Raw genomic sequence first — 25103 nt, 5'->3', positions numbered from 1 at the left:
GAGCAGCTGGGGAGACAGTTACATAGGGGAAGACTGAGAAAGAGGGAGAGAAGCCCTAACAAAGTAGGGCGTGGACCCCGAGAAGGTATCAGTCAAGCTCCTATGAGGTGTTCACACACGGGCAGGGACAGTTTTGCGTGTGTTGTACTTTGGACTGTTATGTTCTAAGTGCTTCTTTTTATAATTTGGAAAAATCAGTGCAGTCTATTTGAACTGTTACCTCTATGAATACCATTTAATATTTTTTCCAGAATGAAGCCCTACGTAAAATCTAACATTGAAGTTTTTAGATCTTATTTTTTTTTTCTGAAACAGAGGGAGAGGGTGCAAATGAGTGAGGGGCAGACAGAGAGAATCTCAGGAGGGGCAGAGGGGGAGAGAGACTGAGAGAGAGAGGGAGAGAGAGAGAGAAGCAAGGCTCACCGGAACCAGGACTTGTGTTCATCTGAAGTGGAGCTTGTTTTCACCTGAAATGGGGCTTGTGCTCACCCGATGTGGGACTCAAATTCACAAACTATGAGATCGTGACCTGAGCCAAAGTCAGATGCTTAACGACTGAGCCGCCCCAGCGCCTCTATATCTTAATTTTCAACATACAAATCTTTCAGTTATGTTAAATTGATATTTGTTAAGTGGAGCACAAGGTGTCAGATGGTGAACCAAAGTTCAACAACAGACCACAAGAGAAATTGAAACAGAGAGGTTTATTATTCACAGGTCATGGGGCGGGGGGAGGTGCACAGCGTGCCTTGAGAGGCCACATAGGTTGGTGAAGGCAGGGTGAAGACAGAGGCAAGACCTGGGGCACACACCTTTACTAGAGTCCGTGAGTAGAGTGCTTTGGACTTCTGAGGCTAAGGCTGGATGGGTGAATTCAAAAAAGCGGGGTTTTGGTAAACCCCATGGTGGTCTTAGCTAAGAGGCACAGAAGACATCCAGGTACTGGCAGGCAGAGGAGACTATGATCACAAGAGCTGCTGGGGAAGTCATATCAGGGACCTACATTTGCTGGTTACTCGGGGCTGCTTTCCAGGACAGGCACCAGCACTGTGTCAGTTAACAGTCCCTGCAGGCCACCTGGCAAACAAAATGGACGCTCGGGCAGCAATACTATGGAGTAGCTTAGCCAAATTCTTGACAAAATAACATATATCTAACAAATAATACCGCCTTTTCAGTAATCATTATGATTCCTGGGATTATGTAACTGGAATTATGAATCCCATTATGAAACTGGGATTTAAGGAAAGTTTGCAGGAAACTGGCAGGATGGTGTGTGCCCTGAAATAAATCTTGTCCAGGAAGATGTGACATATTACCAACGCAGGCTGGGTAGCACTTACAGAAAATGGCATTCACACTTTACTCTTAATACTTATCTTTATTATGAAAGTGTTTCCAAAGTAAAATGATCCTCATAATAATGATTGCTTCCAGAGATCAGGAATGAATAATTATATTTTCATATAAAAATCAGCGAAACACAACAATACATAAAATAATTCTAATTGGCTAACAGTACATCATTCCATTTCTGACAAAGATGCCCAAGCACTGAATTGTCTTAAGAAAACAAGTAAGGTATTATCACCTACCCTATTTCTCACTGCAAATTAAAAACAATCAAATCCCAAAACTAACCCTCTCCCCCTTGCTTGACAAGAAATGGCTATGGAGGTAACTGATTCTGTGGGCAAACCGAGAGCTGATGAGAATCACAGGTTTAGAGGCTTTATGAAACTTTTGGAAATCACACTTGGAGGGTGTATTCCATCTTTAAATTAATGAATCTCTAAGTTAAAGTCCCAGAATTGCCACATAACTGTTCCTATTACAGAGCTAATTTATCTTTGGCAAGTAATCTTTAAAAGCCTCTAATTTTTTAAGGGCAGTTTTACAATGACAGTTTAAAAAATTACTGTAGGTCCAAAAGAAAAAAAAAGTTACCTCTATAAAATCTGATTTTTCACTTAGCACGGAGACCATACCAACAGCTGCTGTCTTGATTTCCAGGCCATGTGACACATAGCAAAAGAGGAAACCAAGCTTTCATGGACCTGTGTTAAGAAAAACAGGCTCACGTGGGCACAACAGTTTTTAATAAAAATGGAATCAGGCAGAGAAAGAAGTGTGGTTATCAACTGACCCAAAGGCTACTGGAAAATGGATAGCTGATAAGTGACAATATTTTGGCTTCCTTTTATCAAGAGTTCCAGGAGTCTGAAAGGAATGTGGGTGGATGAGATGAGCAAGACAGATCTTGGGCTAACAGTTCCCTCCCATCAGTTCCTGGCCATCTTGAGAATGTTTAGTCTTGTGGAGACACCATAAGATATGCCATCTGGTTGCCAAGACTTTTATTTCTTTGATCTGATGGGGTCTTAGCTTGTGGCCATTTGGTAAGGCATTCCTTTCAAAGGCTTCAGGTTGAACTTAAGTTGGAAATACCTGGAAAAGACTAAGGTTCTCCTTTGGGTGTCTGCAGACCTTACAAACTGTCACTTAGGATGTTTTATCTTCTCTAATAAAAGCAGCATCAGGTCTGCTCCCTCTGAATAGGTATTAGAGAAGTTACAACAGCATAGAGTGGACAAATGGACAGGCCTAGGGCTTGTCTACTAAGCGCCCCCTAGAGGAGGGGAGGCCATACACACAAAGGCAAACCACAGGGTCCTTTGCTGGCCTGTTGCTATAAAGAACTACCTGGTGGCCATAGAGAACCAGTACTAACTACTACCTGCTGCATTCGGCATGACTTCAAGAACTGTTTATAATTACTGAGGGTATTCCTTTCGGGAACAGCATGCTAGGCAGCAAGTGCAATGAATGGAGCTAACTGCCTTTCCTCTTTCCATACAAGTTACTTAACACCTGAAAGTGCCCTGTCATCACTTTCTCATCAGGCTGACTTTGATGTCATTTGTTTTTTTCTTGCTTGAATGTTATAAACATTTCAGGGATACGGATATTTATCTACAAAGCAGGAATCAGCCAAAGACAAAGAAAAAAGAAGTATGCTAATTAGTATCTTAAGACTTCAAATATCACATGAAATGTAAACATTTAACCTTTTGTTTCTAAAGGATTTCTTGAAGCCTCTCTGGACACAACGACATCATCACAGACACAAATAAACAGAATCTTTTAACACCTCTGGAATTATTCTGTACACTTCAAATTAAGGAAAAATACTCAAATATTCAGGCAACTTTGGCATTAACATTTCTAAGAAAGGGGAAAAAAGAACTATCGATGCAAAATCATGAAGAGAATGGGAACAATCATTGGTGTCCATAAAGTTCTCTCTGAAGAGCTTTTTTGCAAAGACTCAGGTGAACTGAACGGAAATCTCATTTTTTACTTCAGCCCAAATAGCAATGAGGTTGAAATAAATAGAGTGGGAGATCCAGACCCTTTCTGCCCAAGGTGAAAGCATTCAGTTTGCTCAAATCCAACCTCTATCAAATACTCAGAATGGAAAGTTGGCAACAGAACTGAACATTTTGAGGTTCACCTACCAGTTTGGCTAAACGTAGTCGGACTTTATCTCATGGAAGAGTTATTTCTGTGACCCAACTGCTTGCTTTCTTTGGGGATCCTACCTTTCTTCCTAGTTCATTTTTGTCAGACACCTGTTTCATTATTGGATGGTACCTCAGGACACCATCTGTCTAGCAGCCTGGCAGGGACTGGATGTTAATAAAACCCTGGGGTGAAGCAGCAACCATACGCATTTTTCACCAACATTCAGCTTAATAATCCATAACACTGACACTTACTCCTCTATTCTCAACATCCGTACCACTGAATTTGGAAATGCAAACTATATTTGGCTTATACTCTGACCTTAGGCCCTCTGTGATCCTAGCTCTGAGGCAAGAGGCCAAAGGGATCCTACCACTCTCAGCTGGGTGAGGAGTATGAACAGGAAGTTGAGAGGGAGGTGGGAAGTTTTTATTGTACACGATGGATAGTTTTTATGAAAAAAAAATATGGGTAAGGATGAGTCTGTGATATTTTGGTTTTATCATGTTTTTGGAGAAATATACATGTACATACATGGATCACACATTTTCATATCATTTATTGACTCAAGGCCAAATTCTACTCAATTTTCTACTTTTTTCCCCACTAAGAGATCTAGAAAAGCTATAGCATTAGAGAATAAAATATTACTTTTTCTAGACTCCTTCCCACATACCCCTTGGTACCCTGGGAAGGTTTGAATATGACCAGGAGGAAGGAGATCTCAGCACAGGCTAAGTTAATTAATGGGAAACAACACTCTCAGTAACCTACAGTTGAATTTACAAAATACACTTCCAAAGCTATGGCCTGGCACAAGTAGAAGATAAGATATCTCACATATTTTTCTCTCTCAGTCTTATCATGCTACCATGGGGGAGGAGTAGACAGAAATGTATTATTTTTAATCTTAACAGGCCTACAAACACCAACTTTGATTAGTCAAAAAGAACTCTTTGCCCTAAAAGGCAAAATCAAATAAAAATCTATAGATATATAGGGGACTGTGTTAAGTTAATGTCACTGGTCACTGAGGCTCTGAGTATTCTCAGTCCTCCTTCTAAGTGACTTTTGGGAGAAACAAAAGTTTGCTTAGATTTGCCTTTGCTAAGGACTAACTCAATTTACTTCATTTCATGCAACTCTTCTAAACCATTAATTTACAAGCCAATCTTTTCAAATTATTCTTCTGTGGTGGGGTGTCAGATGATCCAAATTTGAACACATTGTGGTTCTCTGGTTTATTTCCCCCATTGAGAGGACTTACTCCAGACACTAAAGCAAGGTACAACTCACTCTTCTTTTCCATATTTTAGTTGGTAAAAAAGGAAACTTTCACCTCAAAAATTTTCAGCTATATAACATGCTTGTTGTTCCATTTGATATATCTGCATTTTATCAATGCAGACGTTGAGATGTTGAGATGTTCAGATGTCAGATGTTCAGATGACTAACAAGTACTATTGATGTTTTATGATTGGTCTCAAACCATCCACAACTTACACTCCTAGACATATTCTTGTTTTGTTGAATAAAATAATAAAGCTTTACAAGAAGAATTAGTTGCACTGTTTTATCAACAGACATATGTCTAAGGCTCTTTAATTATTACTGTGGACCTTATCAGAAACATACTATTTCGTATATAAGAGGGGAAAGATTTAATATTATAGTGTGAGGTTTTAGTTTGGGAGTATTAACTATTAACTCACAGGTTGCGAACTGTGGGCACAAAGATTCATCTCAATTTTTTTCAAAAATTAGAATCGAATGTGTATGGCTGGAAGCAGGATGTGCACTCCCTACTATTTCTGCTGTTGTCTTTACTATCCTTTGACTCACATTTATATTATTGCACTGTGGTTCTGGACTCTTGTTTTGTTCATGAAGTAAGTGTTTGTAATACCTTTTTATTCCCTCTTACTTAGAAGTGGAAGAAAACAGATAAAGTCTTTGGTTTATGTGTATGGTTTTCTTACTTATACATAAATAACACTGCCATGTAGGAGACTAGAGCAACTTACTTTTCAACAATCTTTCTCACTGCTGATACTGCTGTAGTCCAGTACAATTTTTATTATTTTTTTCTGAAAATAGCTCTATTTGAATAAAAATTCTTGGAAACTGAACAAATCTTCAAGGAAGCTAACCAAAGGGCCTCAAGTGCAACACTGCTCAGTTTCTAATAACAGGAGAGTCACTGCAGGTCATATTTAAGGAGAAAAGACAAAGAGTAAAATCTTCCTTCTCCCACTGGTTTTACGTTACTCAGAAAAATAGAAACATCAAAATCAAATACTAGATAGGACACTTCCTCGAATGCTGGTTGCAATAAAGTGCTTTGCACCAGAGGTGACCTTTGCCAACTGTTCGAAGTCTCCTTTGCTGTCCCAAAATATGCTTAGCTTCTTTTTTTCATGACATGACAGAAGACTGTGGTAATTATAGGGGTAGTGCTGAAATCTGGTTGAAATCAGCTGTTCTCTTTCTGCTATTCTCAGATCAAGGGACAAATTCCCAATAGTAAGAATGACTTCATTGTTTGTAACTATGACCTTAAGCAAATGTCTTCCTTCAGAGCCAAAGCACTGACATCATAATAGAGAATTAAAAAAAAAGTCTCTGTAACCTACAAGGTTTATCTCCAATTAGCTATCATACTCACTAAAGAAATCTTGGCTGTGTGCACAAGACATTATGTCTATTTCAAACCATACTTTTAAATTTGAACTGCTAATTGACCACAAAGAGTGACAATTAAAAAGCCTAGCTCATCCTGATTGAACTTTACACTGGGAAAATGGTCACTGAGACTATATAGGCAGTTTCAAAACAGGCACTGTAATACAAAGAAAGCAAACCTATTTGGAGTGGTACAAGAATCTTGCACTGGGTTTTGCTTGCTCTAAGTGACAAATTAAGCTGATGCTCCTAGCGAACTGAGTCATAGCAATAGAAAGGGGTAGAAGCAGATGGAGCATCTCCCTCACTGTCATGAACCCAGAGAGTAAAAGGAGTGAGGAAACCCTCTTTTGTCCACAGATTTACAAACAAATACGAAATATAAATAATATTCTAAGACAGTACAAATGCAAATACTGTTCCCTTGTGTCAATTACATACAGCATGCCTACATATAGAGAATGGTAATTCTTCTTCATTCACAGACAGGACATATGGCAGTGCACTATTCAAAATGCTTTGAGATAATCCTAATTTTTGTTTCTGGTGCTGAGATATAATGAAAGGAACTACATTTGCAACTTATTAAATGCTTCCAGGAACAAATAGTTCACTTTGTTCGGGACTTGTAGTTTTGAGTAATTAATCATCCACGGAGCAAGACCCAGTCAGGAGATACCCATTGGTACCACTGGTCCCATTGGTGGTGGTTGCAGTGTGGGGGTTCTTTCCTGGAGGTTCTGAATCTTCCTCATCTGAGCTAGACTCAATATCACTTCGATCATCCTTGGACACCTGTGGAATACAAGAAGGTGAATGCAACCAGCTCCTAAGGAATCATTAAAGTATGGCATGCTCAGAAGTACATGTAATTGTAAGTGAAGAGAAACATCCAAATGTTAAAAGTCAAAAAGGATAGGAATATTGCCTATTATATTCCATTATAGTAAGTTCTCCTTCACTGGAGATATATAATTTGGGTGACAAAGTCAATTATCAAGGAATGTAGGTAGATTTGGCATCATAGGGGGCTGGGCTAGACATACTGACTTTAAGGTACCTTTGGACAATGAGAATGTACCAGACCATGAAACCCACTCTTACTGGCAAAGTACCACACTATGCTATTGGAATGGCATTATAGGAATTTGGTACAAATGGATCAATTTACTCTCTGATGATCACATTCTCCATGAAAATCCCATAAAGGATTAGCCACACTAATTGTGATATTCACTAGCTTAGATCATTTAAAAAGTCATTCTTATTTTGCTTTGTAATGCATTATTTTATGATTTAATTTGTTTTCCTATTCTATCTGCTAAAATTAAGTAGAAATTATGTGTTATGTACTATGTAACAACTAATGGCAATAGGAGGCATTTTGGGAACCTGCTGGGTGAGGTCTAGTTTAAAATATTTCCCAAAGATTGGGGTGCCTGGGTGGCTCAGTCGGTTAAGTGTCCGACTTTGGCTCAGGTCATGATCTCACAACTTGTGGGTTTGAGCCCTGTGTCGGGCTCTGTGCTGACAGCTCAGAGCCTGGAGCCTGTTTCAGATTCTGTGTCTCCCTCTCTATCTCTGCCCCTCCCCTGCTCACGCTCTGTCTCTGTCTCAAAAATAAATAAACATTTTTTTTAAGTTTATTCATTTATTGGGGCACCTGGGTGGCTCAGTCAGTTGAGCGTCTGCTTTCAGCTCAGTCATGATCTCGCGGTTTGTGGGTTCGAGCCCCATGTCGTGCTGACAGCTCAGAGCCTGGAGCCTGCCTCGGATTGTGTCTCCCTCTCTCTCTTCCCCTCCCCCACTCATACTCTGTCTCTCACAAATAAATAAACATTAAAAAAATTAATAAAATAAAACAAAGTAAAATACAATATTTTCCAAAGAAAATCTATTGATCATTATTCCAAGGTTCTTCAGTCCTCCACCCAGTCTCATTATGTAATGAGGATCACAAACTTAGGCACCAGCATATAAATCTATGCATTACCATAAAGGACAAAATAAAGTCACAGTCTAACAAAAAAAAAAAGTCATTTAGGGAGGGTTTAAGAAAATCATCAACTGCTTTTAAAATTAACATGTTTGAACCTCTTACTCTGTCTAAATTATGGTAAACATTTTTACCCAACAGGCCTTAAGCCATCTGAGTAACTGAGCACTGTTCATTTATTTCCTAAGTGGGGTAGCAGTAGGGACCTGGGGCCTGGCTTCATTGGGTTTCCCAAATCTAGTTGCCCGTGATTGTCTAAGAAGTGCATTGGCAGAGTTTCCTGGGAGGTATATCGGAATGAACTGGGGGCTTTTTCACATCACATCCTCTCTCTGCCACCACTGCCCCCAACTTGAGAAGCCACCATTGCTGCAGGACAACGTCATCTCTGTCAGGTGGGTGTGGACAGGACAGAGTGTGAACATGTATGCATGGCACCTGCTCCTTTCTAACCAGAAACAACTAAAATAAATACGGTAAAAATGGACTTCACTCCAATGCTCCTTGAGATGAGACTGAACTCAAAAGGACCACCATCAAGAAGATTTAGATACAGAAAAACCAAAAGGACTGAATTATTTAGGATACTTTAACTTAAAAAAAAACCATGGGTCACAAAGATAGCATGATAGTAAAGCACCACTACATTTAGAAATCCATTAGTCATAAATTAAGCTGCTAAAGAGGAAAGAAAACTCCAGATTCAAAGTGATTAATTTACATTTGCATGCTTAGTAAGATTATTTTTAATTGCATTTGGAAAAAAAAGTCTATATTTATGTTACCTTCAAGGAAATTAATAATTTAACATGTCTCAAGATAACCCACAGAAAAATACTGTCCATTACCCATGGCCATGAAGAATTCTTACTGTTCTGGATGAAGAGCAATGGCAGTTAAGATACTCTGAAGCCTGAGATCTGCCATAAAATTAATAATCATCTCTATGTAAGCCTGAGGAATAATTTGGAGAGAAGACAAGACGTCTGGTGGAAACAGCAATGCAATAAGGAGACAAGTAATGGAATCTACTGTGCCCTTGCATCTCCAATTACTGTTATACTGATAATATTGTGCACGTTGATGTAATTTTATCCAAATGAGGAAAGGAGTGTGTTTTAACAGAAATACGTGCTCATTTTAAGGATGAAGAGGTCACAGAGAAAAAAAATGAACCTTTTGCTTCTCAACAGTTATTTGGTCCAAATATGTTGGATATATAAAAGCTGATGCTGAGAACTGCCTTCATAGTACATAACTAGATGCCTTGAGCTCCACAGAAGAGGCCAGGACCAAGTGGTCAGGGCAGAGCAGGCAAACAGCTGATGCTCAGACCTCCTTTCTGGACCACGTTGATCTTCGCCCCAACTTAGTTCTGTTTTTCCTACTTCACTTTGGTCTATTTCTCTTTTTTTTTAGCAAACATGTTAAACACCAGTGAAAAAATTCCTCTCCTCCTGCTGGATCGTGCAAAATTTAGCAGGATGCAAGTTCACGCAAAGGGCACTCACTGAGCTGTTCCTGGTATCCTTTGCACCTGGTGGGAGCCACATCTCAGTTAAAGCCTCTGGCCAGTGCCAACAGATTAGCCAGAACAATATGCATGGGAACAAAAGCATCTGTGTGCCCCTCCAACAGGCAAGAGTGGCACCCAAAACAAGGACAGAGAGAGAGGTCTGAGGAACTTACATGTAAAGGGTTCCACTTCCCAGCCTTCCAGGGTGGCAGAAGGAAGAGAACAAACAATGAAAGTAAGAAAATGTCACAGAGAACATTCTGGAAAAGCCACTGCTCTCAAGAAACTTTATTTGAATCAGCCTCATGAGTCTATATTTAAACAAAGATATTTAGCTGAGTTTTATTGGAAAAATCACAAATGGGCATGCCGCATCAAGCAACCCTTTTCATAAAAGGAAAGAAATTATTAAATTTCTGTTTGGTAGAAGTTTAATCAGAGAAGGACCATGGGAGACAGAGGCAGTGAAAGAACACGACAAATAACATTATCATCATTAAATCTAGAATTATAAATACAGATCAGTGGGAATCGTCATCAAAACGATACCACAAGTTAAAAAAAATTAACTGGACAGAAGAAAATGAAAATTTGGTTTGTGTTTCTAGGAGGTTATGCTAAATCATGAAGAAAAAATACAAGTTTTGATGAATTTTGAAATAATAGTATTTCTGCTGATGAAGAAGAACCAAAAATATAATTTTCTGGGACATATTAGAAATAGCAAGTTTTATCTTACCTTGCCTTTTGAAATAGCTTTGCAAGCCATTTTTATGATCAAGTAAGACCAGAAGCAGTTCAAGCCTTGTACTAGCAACAGCAGTAGATTAAACACCCACCAGGAAGGGTAAGGTCCAACGATCTCCCAGCTTTCAAATAACGTGGTATTTAACACCCTAAGGAAAAAGAGAAAGTAATCACTGAACACAGCTTTCCACTTTGCTTTCAAAGGACCTTCAGTTAGTGCACACCAACACAAAGCCAACAATATCCACTAACTAGTCCCACCCTGCAAGGATGGTCTGAAACGTGACCAGGTACTTGGAAGAGTCCTTGCTGGAACTATTTCCCTGGTTTCTTAACACTCATTTTAATTCCAGCTGGACCAGTGAACTTCTTCTCCCCTTTCACTTCTGTTGTCATTTCCTCCATTAATTTCCATGACGTTTTGGGTTGTCATTCTCTCTCTTACTACCTGTTAAAAGGCCTGTTTTGTCTCCAAAGTTGCCTTTGGTCTTTAAGTGTGAGGAATACTATTTGATAACATTACATTGCAGGAACAAAGGTTAATTCCAGAAACACTAGTTAGGAAGTTTAAACTGTATGCCTAGCACAGTGGTGGTTAGAATATACTTACAGCCAGGCAAAAAGTATTTGAAGTAATTTGTTCTCTCTGTAATCTATCATCAAGACCAGGATGGAGCAGCCACCTGGGGTAGGTACATGAGGGCTGGTTTCAGTGCTTCACTCTTGTCCCTGCTGCGTCCTCTGCTATGACTTTAGAAGTTGATTCATACCTTCTGGACTCATATTATTGCCATAAAGAAACATGGTGCCCACAGAACTTCACAATCACTCTGACTTCCTTGCTTGCCTCCTAAGCTTACTGTAGGACTTTGTCTGGAGATCTAAGGATGTTGACCAAACTCATCTAAGTGTATTTCCACCATCTGCCACTGCAGTGCTTTCTGGGACCCGAGGAGAAGCTAGGTGGACAATACTTATTGGCTAAGGGGTAGGGATGGAAAACTCATAAGACATAGGCTACTCCCACAAGAACAGAAGACAGATATATAGAAAATTTTAATTTTAATATAAGAAAGAGTATGATGAGTGCTTTGAGGGAGGTTAGGAAAACTACTTTGTTCATAAAAGGAAAGAAACTTAATTTGCACTTGGATAAGAAGAAAAAAAGGGGAATGGATAATAGACACAAACAGATTTCCCATCCCTAATTTCAGCAACCCTCATTTATAGGCCAGAAGGAGATGCACAAAGTATGTTTCTGATCCTGTCACACTAGTGGTCTCTCGAGAACAATGTACAAAAATCAATAGTATGGAACTGAATTTTATAATTCATTATAAGTGTATTACTCTACAACATAGAATTCATTTTGGTGGAAAGGGACTAATATTAGAAAATCTGTTAATATAATGTATTACACATCCATGGGCCAAACTGGGACAAACCCAGTTATTTCAATAGCACTGAAAGACATTTGGTAATGTTCAATTCCCCACTGCTGGTGTTTAAAAACTAGAGCTCAAAGGATTTCCTTAATATGATTTTAACCAGCTCAAGTCAGCTGTCATCATATTTAATTTTTTAACATTTTTATTTATTTTTGAGACAGAGAGAGACAGAGCATGAACGGGGGAGGGGCAGAGAGAGAGGGAGACACAGAATCGGAAGCAGGCTCCAGGCTCTAGCCATCAGCCCAGAGCCCGACGCGGGGCTCGAACTCACAGACTGCGAGATCGTGACCTGAGCTGAAGTCGGACGCTTAACCGACTGAGCCACCCAGGCGCCCCGTGTCATCATATTTAATAACACCAGAGTTACTGCCTTTCTAATCAGAGACAAACCACAACGAGCCAGTATCACCATTATTATTTAACACAATTCTGAAAGTTCTGGCCATTGAGTATGGTGGTAGAATGTCTAAGACCTCATTTGAAGTACATAAACATCAAATCTCTATAACTATTTTAGAAATAGCAAGCAATAAAAATTTCTAATGATAGGAAACAGTTAAGAAATTAGTTTTCATTTTTATTCCAGAAATTATGAACTCACTCAAGTATTGAACATGTTTTAAGAGTTTCTTATGATAGAGAAAAATATGTAGTATCACCTCAACTTCATAAAATAAATATTGTTGACCTTTGAACAGCACAGGTTAGGGGCACCAACCCCTCATGCAGTCAAAACTGTGTGTGAAACTTTTGACTTCCCCCAACTTAACTACTAATAGCCTATTGTAGACTGTAAACCTTCCCGATAACATAAACAGTCAACACATATTTTGTTTGTTATATGTATTATATACTGTATTCTTACAATAAAGTAAGCTAGAGAAAAGTATTAAGAAAATCACAAGGAAAAGAAAATTCATTTACAGTACTATATTTATTGAAAAAATCTATGTGTAAGTGGACCCATGTAGTTCAAACCTGTGTTAAGGGTCACATAGACACAGAGAAAAGCCAGAAAACTGTAATTCCTTGAAAGGAATTAAAGTCATTATAGACTTTCTTTGGTGAATTAAGGAATTTTGTATTTTCTTCCTTACATTCTTTTTTCCAAATCTATTAAAAATAATTAGAAAAAATACACGTTATTTTTAAAAAGGAGCACATTAGGATAAGCCTACATTTCAGTCTTGTTCATTATCCCAAGAGGCAGCCATACCAGCTTGCCAGCCCAGGGACAACAGATCGAAGTAAGGTTCAACCCCGTGGCAGTAAGGCAGGACCCACGCACCTTACACTTTTCTCTCTCCAGCACCTTGCAGAACACCTAGAAGTAACATGCTTTCTGGACATGTTGGTTGATTGTATGTGTGTTTAGTAATCAAATAAATAGGCCCGCACAAGGCAGCTCTGGAAAAATAACAATTTTATTTCAGAACCAGCTCTGCTTTGTGACATATTATATGTTCTGACATTCAGAGGGAATCTAGTTTCATTTGAACAGAAAGAGGTCCTGTAGAAATAGCAACAATGATTGCATTATGCTATTCATTATAAATTAGCCTTTGCTGGATCATAGGTTGAGAGCCTTTTTCACCATTATGATTTGCTCGGCTTAATTTGAACAAGGTGTCATGCAGTCACTGGTGACATGGCATTCACATTAATTTCTGAAATGCTGCATCAGAATTCATAGGCTTTGCCATGACAATCAGTGGCAGCTCTGAGATACTGCTCAAAAGTAATGGGATTTCTTTGAAAATTGACTTGGATGCCTGCAGAGACACTTGGGAAAATACACTCAGTGCACCCAGGGGATATATCTCTCAGTGAGAAGCTTGGTAAGAAAAACAATATATTAGGAATTTAAACTGGGGAGAGAGATATCATTACAGCACATGGACTCTGAAAAACAGCAAACCCAGGAAATGGGCGTTGGTTTAGATACAGAATGTTTGATGAGGAAACTGTTCCTTTTTTGGGCAAACTGTTGAAATGGTGATTACAGGATTTTATCCTTTCTTGGAGGTTAGGGTTAGGAGTATATACTTTAATGATACTATTGCAAATTTATGGTGATAAGCTCTAAACACGGGTTATCTCTAAGCACTCATAGAGAGAGGCTTCTGGGATGCTGGAAACGTTCCAGATCTTGATCCATATGGTGATTCTGTGGATTATACATATGTAAGCTTCACAAATATGAAAACGTATCAAGCTATATACTGAACAGTTGGGCACTATACTGGGAATCATACCTCAGTAAAAGAAAATGGAGAAAGTACTTTGTGGACCAAATGCCATCAACCTCTGGCTTGCATAATTACTATCATACCAGTGTTCCCCTCCCCCCTCCCCCCCCCCCCAATAATCTGGTTTCACCATATGGCTTCTAAGAAAATAGATTCTTTTTTCTTTCCTAAGCAATGGGCTACAGTGTCAAACCTACTGTTGCTGCTCTCTACTGCTGTAGAGAGTTTGGAGCCATTAAGGGACCAGAAAGGATCATTTTCCTTTTCATTAATGTTAGGCTCACTTAACCACTAGATGGCACATCACGCACATACAAAGCATGCTCAAATAGGTCTATTCTACCAGAACTGTCTGCCAAGGTGTGGCTCCCAGCACAAGAATCACTGGATCTTCAGGTTACACTCTTCTTTCTAAGAATCTTGCTAAACAATGGGATGAGGAGGCTTCAGTCTGTAGTTATTTCTTCCTGCATGATTCTTGATTCCTTGCAGGGCAAAGCTGAGCTCCAGGCAATTTTTGGTGACATGCAGATGCACCATCTTCTACCCCAACAGACAGATTAGCCTTGATGAGTTATTTTAATGGATGTTTAATGAATCATAAGAATTTAATTTGACCATGACTTAAAATTACTTGTGCTCACACTTACCTTTTAGAGTCTTCATCTAAAATAATTATCACAGAAAGATTATACAGACTATCCTAGGTCATGGATACGGATGGACATTCATGCACAAGTGGAAAGTTTACAATCTTTTTTTAAAAGCAAAAACACAGTAGTAACATTTTAACATGATATTTAAGGACTTATTCATATTCTAAGTATCAATGTGATTTCTGCTTTCCCTTCAGGCCTCAGAATTCTGGAAGTCTCATAATGTAACACAGCACAAGTGTAGACGATCTTCACTGTTGTCTCATTTGGAAAAAGTATAACCAGTGCTTCATTCCTTCATTCTTATGACTGCCAACTCAAAGTTTAAGTTCATTATCTTTAATACATAAAGTTAGATGAACAGTCTCACTTTTGGCTCTAATCTTGCTTTTAAAATGTTACAGTAGTTTAGAGGTAGGACCATATATAATGGTGACTGAGATTTAAAGATGAGAGGCCCAGGTTCTCTTGTCGTGTGAATGAGTTACAAGTGGATGTTCATGATGAGCCCAAGCCCCTGACCACAGCAAGCAACCACAGACTATGCCTCACTCCTTCTCTCCACCCCTACCAAAAAGCTCCACCTGAGCCTTGGGTTGGGGATTTCTGGAATGATCTATATAAAAACCACAACAATAATTGGACCCATGTCTAATATCCAAAGAGAGCCAAGATTGCTTCTCTAGGAGAATCAGGGTCAAGGTCTCACTTTGAGTAGAGCTGCATAATACAAATGAGGGTAGATTAAAAAGTAAAATTTGCTTTATAGTCAAAATCAAGGTGTTCTTTACTTCAGAGCTTTTGAATGGTCTTGGCTTTGCTTTCCTAGGCAGATTTCAGTATATTTCATGATGTGTGGATCTCTGGCATATATTTTCATTTGAAACTACACAAAACATAAACGCAAAGTAGATTTGACCTAAAGACAGTCAATAATCTATTGGCATGTTTTGCTCATGTTAAAGTAGATGCTGACACAAAAGCACTTAAAACTTACTCTGAACAGAAACACTGGGTACTTAATACCTGAAAAAGAAGAGTCTGATAATTAATTCACTGTGATATGCAATGTTCTTTGTCCTGGTTCTCCTAAGGTAATAAAAGCTTAAGGCCTAAACAATTGGTCAAGTGTTGCATAGGCAAGGCTGCAAAAGGCTTAAAACCACGTGCGTAATTTTCTTTTAACATATAATCTCCCCAGCACCTCAGATTTTTCCAAAATGCTATTGTTGGTCAGCAAGTTGTTTTGGAGGAAAGCTCTGGGTAGCTTCTAGCATGGATACCAAATTATTTTGAATAATAGATTCATGAAGTTTGTAGCAGACAGAGAAGTAATCTAACAGGAAGCTAAACTTGAACATGGATGGACCATCTCTGATTTAGCAGTGGACATACCTGTTCTGCCATATTCCCATCTGAATAAGACTGTGGGATCAATTCATTTATTTTTATTTTTTGGTCCTAGCTTGACCAGACTTAGGAACTCGTCACTTATACTCTTGTAAGTGGTGACTTCCTGGCTGGGGCAGATGTTTTTCTCAAAATTAGTCACTGCCCTCTTGGTGCTCCATTGCTGTCTGTCTGCCTGAATTCCCAACCCCTCCACTCGTCCACTTGTCTATGTTACTGATCTGCCAACCCGAGTCCCTTTAGCCAAGGCCATGTCCTTGATACATTCTGATTCCAACATGCTTGTTTTCAACCCTCTGCCTAGCCCTGTGTTGCCCACATGCCCCTTAAGACAGACTTTTGACTGGTTCTCTATAGTTAATTTTTACTGAGTAATTGCTGTGTGTTGAGTACTGTGCCAAAGATGTTACACACATTGTTTCAGTTAGTCCTCTCTACATCCCTGTGAGATCCCTGTATAGTAGTAATACTTATACTAGCCAGTATTTATTGAGCATTAACTATATGCTAGGAACTGGGCTCTGGCTTTACATAACTCATTTAATCCTATTTTTTTTTTTTAAGTATCTGTTTTACAGATGAAGAAACTAAAACACAAGGAATGTAAATAAATTTTCCAAGGTCAGATCTAGTAGGTGGGGTCAGCTGGGATTTGAACCCACCTGTGTCTACTGGTCTGGGTCTTTAGGTCCCACTATTCCTACAGTCTTTATTCAGCTCCTCCAGACCTTTCCTTAGTCCTTCACCCTTGGCCCCAGCACAAGGCCAACGACTGCCATGTTACAACAGAGAAAGTACACAAACACACCTGTGCTTTAACATTTGTGCTTCCTATGGCCTGTCATTCCCAGCCCTTTTTCCCTGGGATTTTTATCCCTTGGGTTCAATATCTGCTTCCAGGCCCCTCTTGCTTAAATGACCCATTTGGGCTTATTTAACTGGTTTTCCCACTGTGGCCCACCCCATTCAAACCCTAAATCCTGACACAGAATGATCTCCATTACTGGACATCATATAATGCCTTTCACCAATACCTTGTCATGTATATGAAATATTTCAGACATAAAAGCAAAGATCTTGTTCTAAAAATGGGAGAAAGTGGGAGAGAGAGCCTTGTGCCTCCTGGGCAGGTGAACATCTAAGAAAGTCTGAGATTCCAGGCAATCATTCTCCACTTTCCTAAAAGAGTGTAAAACCATCACCCCATCATCATAGACTTAGGGTGGAAGACCAGATTCTGAAACCTCCCCTTTCCTGCTCTTTCCCTGAAGGGCTGCTTCATGCTCATGTCCATTGTAGGGACCATGCCTAGCAAGACCAGTGACAGGTAGTGCTCTTGGGCCAAGGTGGAACAGGAAAATCTCACAGCTTGCCATGGGTTTCTTTGCCCTTTTCTCCCTTTTCCCTTCCCTTGGGGATGTGAGCCGTATTTTTTGTAGCAGTGAGAGAAAACAAAAGGCCAAACACATACCAAAGTGGAACTCTGGTTGTGAGATTCTTTCTCCTATCGTCAAAGTTTCTGAGTCTAATCAATTAACTCAGAGTAGAAAAGACTGCCCATTCCTAGAGTCTACCGAACTCATTCCTGAGGGGACCCACTGGACTCTGGTAAGAAATGCAGAGGGAAGGTCTAGTGGCCTTGTAGGAATATGTCATTTACAGTGTGGCTATTTACAACAGGAACATAGGCTGGTATAGTTATTTGCTTCTTGGGAGTGAATATCTTCCATTTGGCTCCCCATTCCAGGCAGTGGCTGGCAGCTGAGGCTGTATGTATTTTATCATTAGCTATTTAAATAGCACCTTCTGTGTGGGAATGGCTTTTAAGTCAGAAGAGTCTGCAGTGTGGTGGGTCCATGGTTATTTCCTTGATTACAGCTCATGGTGATGTGGTCTGCACATACCCTAGAAAATGAAATGAGGTGTGCAGCACCCATATTCATACCTATGTGCTGGGATTTCTGTGGGGAAATACAAAATGAGCATCTCTAGAGATGAATGGTAAGCAAGCATTAGTAAAATACATCACTGAGTCAACTGAACTATTTAAGAGAGCCTGAGTAATAGTAATACTTCCATTTGAAAGAAGTTCGAGGGATTTTCATGTTTATTAGACTGAGTCTCAATGATAACCTATGAAGTTGGCAGGTCAGATAAGATACCAACTTTTTGGTCAGGAGACCAGGATCTTAAAGTCTTATTTAATTATCCAAGGTCACAATATTATAGTTTTTGTTGTTTTTAATTTAAACATATTATTGCTTGGTCTCCTCTTTTTAAAAATTACATCAAAACAGAGGGTGTGTACTCTCCATAAAACTTTTAGCAAAGAAGAGTTAATAGGGAGGTTCAGAAGACATCATGTTTGGGCTGGCAGGCTAGCAAGACAGGAAGAATATGGTCCATCTGCCTCCTAAAAATCCCTTGAGAAGGTTCCAGTACAGTCTTGGCTCAGGGAGAATTTCCATATTTAATTATTCAGGGATCCACCTCCACCCAGTGTAGAAGCCTGAAGAGAGTTGGCATTACCTTAGAAAAACTCTCTATTAGAACTTCTTGATCCTACCTTCATTTGCCTAGAAGCCTACTGGTGAGATCTTTCTGCCCTATCAAGAGGTTTTCCTAGAGTAATGAGTCAGATAACAGGTTAACCCGAAATTACTAAAAAAAAAAAAAAAAATCCCCAAGCTGAACAAATATTAATTATGTATTTTCAAAGAAAAAATCTATATCCTCACTAGCATATGTATGTCCTCTGGTCCTCAAGAAAAACAGGCCCACTCACCTAGCTAGCATGCACCAACTGACTGGTAGGTCTAAAAGGTAAGCTAAAGAATATTTTCTGCTAAAAAAATGACCCTCTCTCCTCCTCCTTCCTGATTGACTTCCTTATTCTCATATCCCATGTCTTATTAGCTTTGAGACTCTGACTATAATCAGTTCTTTCTGGACCACATATTTTCATAGGGTCTCCCCAGTGTTTGATGCCTGGCTTCCCAACTCTCTGGAAAACTCTGGCTTGCATGATGTTCCCTGCTCTAGGTGTCCCTGTCCTGACTGCCCCCCTCCCCACCACCCATGGCCACACTAAGCCACACCCTTGCCTGTGGGTAGAGATGGAGGGTAGAAGCAGGGCTTGTGGGAGAGAGGAAAGAAGGGTCTAGTTTCTGACTGTACCTACCTAGATTGTATTAAACCTCACTCCTAGTTATTAGCTCTGTGTGTGGGGGGGGTAGGATTTGGTGTGTGGCATTTCTACACGTGTAAGAAGTCACACCCTACTGGATTCTACTGACCTCATCTCTGGGAAGTGTTACCGGCATTTTTATTGTCTCTGTTTTTATTTAAATGTTTCTAGAATTCAATATTTAATTTTATCTTCGAGAAATATTCCCCCAAATTTTGGAAGTGCTGCTGCAAAGAAAAAATGTATCACAGGTCTGCAGTCTTGAGGGACACTGCACCGTACTCTCTATTAACTTCTGGTTGGCAAAGAGATACAATAAATGTGTCTTAAAGAATTGCCTCCCTAGAGTAAATCAGAGCTGATAGAACCAAGCTGTAAGATGCTGAAAATCAAGGAAAACAAGCAAATACCTGCCACTCCCTCCCCGCCCCCCATTAAAGGGGAAAAAGAAAGAAAAAGGGGAAAAAACTCTAGGAGAGTGAATGCAGAGATTTAGACAAGAAAAATATGCTTTTGCAGGCTTCAAAAGTTTGGAGGAAAAATAACAAATATGAAACTATATGCATTGAACAATAACAGGGCAAATGATTAACAAAAACACTTCTAATCACAGCATTCTGGCTAAAAATGAATAGAAATCATGTTAACTGGAATCATTTCCAAAGCATGGACATGCTTGGGAGTGTGGGTGGTAAGTGAGCTTATGAGCTTACTCAGAATCTAAGAACAGGTGGCAACGAGTGTTATGTGTGAACCAGAAGTCAAAACACCTGGATTCTACGCTCAGTCTTGCATTCACTGTTGTTATGATGTTGGGAGTCTTTTTTTTTTTTTTTTTTTCCTGAACAGAAGTTTCCTCATCTAAAAAGAAAAGGCCTAAGATAAGATGATTACTAAAGGTTCTTTAAGCACTAACATAAATAGCCATACAAATTCTTATGTTTTTAGATTTACCTAAAATTTGACCTTTTCTGGTTATTTTCTCCGTGCATAAGAGACCCACATCATTGATGAAATCTTTTCAAGTTAATGACACTCATTTCTCTGAATCTAAAACTGGACAACTAAGGCCAAGAACACAGGAAAGGTTTTGTTTCATTCTACTTCCAGAAACATGGGAAAAAGTAAGAAAGTAGAGGGGTGCCTGGGTGGCTGAGTTAGTTAAGCATCTGACTCTTGATTTCAGCTCAGGTTTTGATCTCACAGTTCATGAGATCGAGCCCTGCGTCAGGGCTCTGTGCTGACAATGTGGAGCCTACCTGGAATTCTCTCTCTCCATCTCTCTCTGCCCCTCCCCTGCTCATGGTCACTCTCTCTCTTCCAAATAAATAAATAAACATTAAAAAAAAAGAAAGTAGAAAGCAAGGCAAAATGTTTAAAATCCCATCTTTAAGAAGGGGCCAATGAAGGCTGTAAGGCCTTGAGAAACTGTCATATTTATGACTGCAAACCTCTGCATAACTCTGGCTCGACTGTACTCTGAAATAGTGGGGGCAGCCCTAGCTTTCGGCAGCAGGGCATTTTCATCAGAATACAATGGCTACAGGATTCCTTAGTAAGCACTCAGCTAAGCTTTGTTGCAGCTGCCAGCTTTGTGCCCAGTTCCCTGCTGGTGCACTCCATCAGTTGCTTCCATGTGTAACCAGGCAGTCAGGGACACACGTGGCTGGCGTGACTTGTCGCTGGAAGTATACCCACAGCCCCTGGCTCATATTCCTGTCCAAGCCAGCAAAGCTAGAAGTCACCAACAACCAGCTTAATGATGTTGCTCTCTTTTATTTTCAATCTGTGTGAAAGACCTGAGGCACAGACTATATAACTTGATGCTGCTAGACACATACCACTGTCAAAAACAATATTCTTATAATTTTCCCCCTATGATCAGTATATACCACTACATGTTGAATAAAAAAAATGACATCTCCAAAATTAACAAGACATCCTGGGTCCTCCATCACCAACCCATGCAGCTATATCCCTGACAAGAATTTTAAGATGGGTAAGACTCTATACTCAAAGACCTTACAAATAAAAGGAGAACAGATAAATGCATGGATTGTTAAGGTAGAGTATCTTAATATAATAGGTGTTCCAGGCAAAGGGAGTATTTTGAGTAAAGGTTTAGGTAGCCTGGAAAAGCAAAGAGTATACACAAGGAATCATGAATAGTTAAACTGGGTACCTGTTATGCAGTCATGAGAGAAAGAATGTTGGTTGGCATGACTTTGTGGAAGGTCTTTCTTGCTAGGAAGAGAAATCTATATTTACAATGGAAAATAAGGGAAAGTCCTGGATGATTTGGGGATGGGTAGGTGGGTGGGGCTGGAGTAGGCCTTGATTTAGAAAGAATCTCATAAAAACTGTGTTGGGAATGCTTTCCAACAGGAGAGAGAAGGTATGTGGGGACACTAGGTGCTACACTAGGGGCTACCACAGAGATCTTGGCAAGGGGACACAGGTCTCAGAAACAAGAGCAAGAGAGAGAATAGCATCTGGGAGAAACATGGCTGCTCTTCAGAAATAGTGCCCAGTGATGTGGCTCATGGAAACAAATATTCCAGAATGGTGCAGAGCAGAGGGAGAGAAAAAGAATAGGAAGAATGAGATTTTTCATGTGAGAACAAAGCCCCGATTTATTTATCGAAATAGCACTGGCTCACATAATGAGAGTTTACACCCGGGTACAGTACCCGGGTGGTGCCAGACCACATCCTAAGCCACATCCTCAGTCCTTTTCCCTTAGGAAGGCAGTCAATTCATTTGTAACAACAGGTTGTTAGTATCCTGGAAAATAATAAGTTTCCTGTCCATATTTAAGCCCCCAGGTTCTTTTCACCTGATACTTACTGCTGTAACTTCACCTGGTGTGTTGGCCATTAGTATCACTTTTGAGGTAGTAGGGTTTTTGATCAGGGTGATTGCCATCATCAGTATTTAGCCAAGTGACACACACCTATCTTTTGAATAATATGGAGGCAAGCAAGGGATGTTTGGTTAATTATTTGATAACCAAGAAAGTTAAATGGAATTCATTTTATTTTTATTAAGTTTTTACTGTTTGTCCAACACGGCCCCCACTGTGGGGGATCCATATTAGTGTGCCGCACAGAACTCCTAATCTAGCTGGGGAGCGGGGGTTGGAATATAAATTGGCATACTGTATTTTGTGGGTAGTGTTACAATACGTTTCAAAAGGGGCCCATCTACTGGGCCTGTGATTCCATTTCAAACATTTGTCCTAAGGAAGTAATCAGGGATTTGTGAAAAGATTTAGCCATAAGGATGTGCACTCAAATACTATTTATAATAGCACACTACTTGAAACATCCTAAATTATGTCCCAAAATAGGGCACTCATAAATAAACAATGACCTTTTCATAAAATGAAATAACTCTGCAGCCAATAAGATTATGTAACAGAAGAACATTTAATGAAATAGAAAAATGCTTATTAATACGATGTTAAAGGAGAAAAGCAAAGCTGTAACCACTATGTGCTGAATGATCTCATTTTGGTAAAAAAAAAAAAAAAAGAAAGATGTAATTTCAAGTCCATGAAATGTTAGAAACAAATACATCAGATTATGAACAGTGGTTATCTTGGAACTATGGGACTGGGATTTTTTATATCCCATAAAATTTCTATTAATGAATATTCAACTACAATATTTATATAATCACATAAATAAATTGAGTTTAAGTTAAAATTTTGAGGAAGTCACATGAGAATGCTAATAGAGAGCTAAGTAGTGACAAAAGCCACCAAAGGTCTTAATTAGGGAAAAAAGGGCACAGATTTTCACAGAGCCACATGGATTTCCCAACAGCCCCCTCCACTAAGTCTCAGAGCACAGTCCAGCAGCCTTGCTTGGCCAGATGCCATTCAAAGCCCCAGCTTCCCACTCTGGATGAGGAGACAGGAACGGGCAGCACTTGTCTGTGGTGGCACTAGCTGCTGCTCCCTGACCCCTCAGGCCGGCACCCTTTATGTGAGTGGGAGAAGGGGTGCTCTCAGGGAGTACTGAGGAGGAGTGAGGCCAGGGAAAAGCAGGGTGCCCCAGCCGTGGCAGAGCCCCTGCCTATCTGGGACGGGGCCGTCCACAGTGCTCACCCTAAACACAGATACTCTGATTACATCTGAACAGAGGAAGCAGCTCTGTGGGCTCATTCAGGGTCATGGCTGGGGGGACTCTGAGAGGGTTGAGGGGCCAACTTAAACACACATCATTAGTACATCTGATCACTTCTGTCCTGGCCATGTGGGTTTGTTGGCACCTTTGGGGCTGTGGCCTGCGTTCCTGAAATTTCAAGCTTGATAACTGGCTTGGGAACTGTGAAACATGACTGGCCTCTGCACTCACCTTCTGTTACTTTCTTATCTCATGGTTTTGTGAAAAAAATGTATTTTGCAAGATGTAAGAGAGCTTCTGGAAACCAGGGGTACAATCCCCATGCGATCTTATCTTGAGGGGGAGGGGGAAATGGAAAAGGGAATGGAGAAAGGGAGAGAAGGGGGACCGTAGGGGAAGAATGGACCGCTAGGGGAGCCAGAGAGGAGGAGACTGGAGACCTGCTCCCTGAGGCATCACACGTGTCTGTATCTTGAATGAAAGCCAGGCCTTGCACAAACTCAGCCTGACATTTAATACCACCCACTTCTGGGATTAAATGTTACACTAATAAAAAGAGAGCCACAAGATAAATAGCCGGGCCTTTGAACTTGGGAGAGGGAAGTGCCCTTGCAGAGCCTGGGGCCTGAAACTTGAAAGCTCCTTCTACCAGTAATTGCCAGGATGGGGATTTGCCTGCCGTGACCTATTTGCTGGCAAACTCAGAGCAGGTGCAAATTCAAACAATTCTCGGAGGAAGAAAGAAATACAAACTCTGCCTGGGAGAGAGGGAAGGCACAATGCAGCAAACCCAGAGCCCTCCTGGCCCAGAGCCCTCCTGGCCTGACTCCAGGGGCTGCTCTCAGGGAAGGCCTGCAGGCTCAGGAGCTGGAGAGCAGAATTCTGTTGCAGAAATCCCTACTGCAAACACATCAAAGTAGGGGTCCTCAGGTTAGTGGTTTTATTTGGTAAAACTCATCTTTGAATACTTAAAAGACAGTATACAGAGTGTCCAGAGCGGGGGGAGGGGTGTGGTTCCTCTAAAAAGCAAAAAAAAATTAAAAAAATAATTTCACTGAAAGGACAAGACACTCTATCTGTTCCTACTAGTTATAGTGTGTTTAGTTGTACTTATCCATTTAACCTCAATTGCTTCTTTCTATAGTCCCTGATCAAGAATAGAGTGCTTGGGTGTCTGGGTGGCTCAGTGGGTTACATGTCCAACTCTTGGTTTCGGCTCTGGTCATGATCTCAGGGTTCATGAGTTTGAGCCCCACATCAGGTTCCATATTAAAGTCTGGAGCTTGCTAGGGATTGTCTCTCTCTCCCAGTCTCTCTGCCTTGCGCTCTCTCCCCTGCTTGTGCTCTCTCTCTCTCTCTCTCTCTCAAATTAAATGAATGTTATAAATAAATAAACAAACAAATAAATAAATAAATAAATAAATGTTTTTTTAAAAAAAGAATACAGTGCGTATAGTCAACAAGCTGAATATAAGGCTTCTACTCTCACATACAGAAACAGCAATAGCCAAGGCCGTACCTTAAATCACGGAGGATGTTTCTTACATGCCAATG

General features: G+C 40.1%; 1 protein-coding gene across 1 annotated transcript in view; it reads right to left on the bottom strand.

Moving 5' to 3' along the window:
* Positions 1-1381: 1381 nt before the first annotated feature.
* CERS6 (ceramide synthase 6) overlaps positions 1382-25103 on the bottom strand; it is a 326795-nt gene continuing 303073 nt past the window's right edge. Inside the window, exons 9-10 of the mRNA XM_007074617.3 lie at positions 10459-10615; positions 1382-7002 (exon numbers count right to left, since the gene is read on the bottom strand). Coding sequence (XP_007074679.1) covers positions 6850-7002; positions 10459-10615 — 310 coding nt within the window. The 3' untranslated portion in view covers positions 1382-6849. The remainder of the gene's footprint in view (positions 7003-10458; positions 10616-25103) is intronic.

This window comes from Panthera tigris, chromosome C1, assembly GCF_018350195.1.
Source record: "Panthera tigris isolate Pti1 chromosome C1, P.tigris_Pti1_mat1.1, whole genome shotgun sequence".
Taxonomy (NCBI): Eukaryota; Metazoa; Chordata; class Mammalia; order Carnivora; family Felidae; genus Panthera; species Panthera tigris.
Note: the sequence above shows the minus strand (reverse complement) of the source record. Positions and strands in the feature narration are given on the sequence as shown.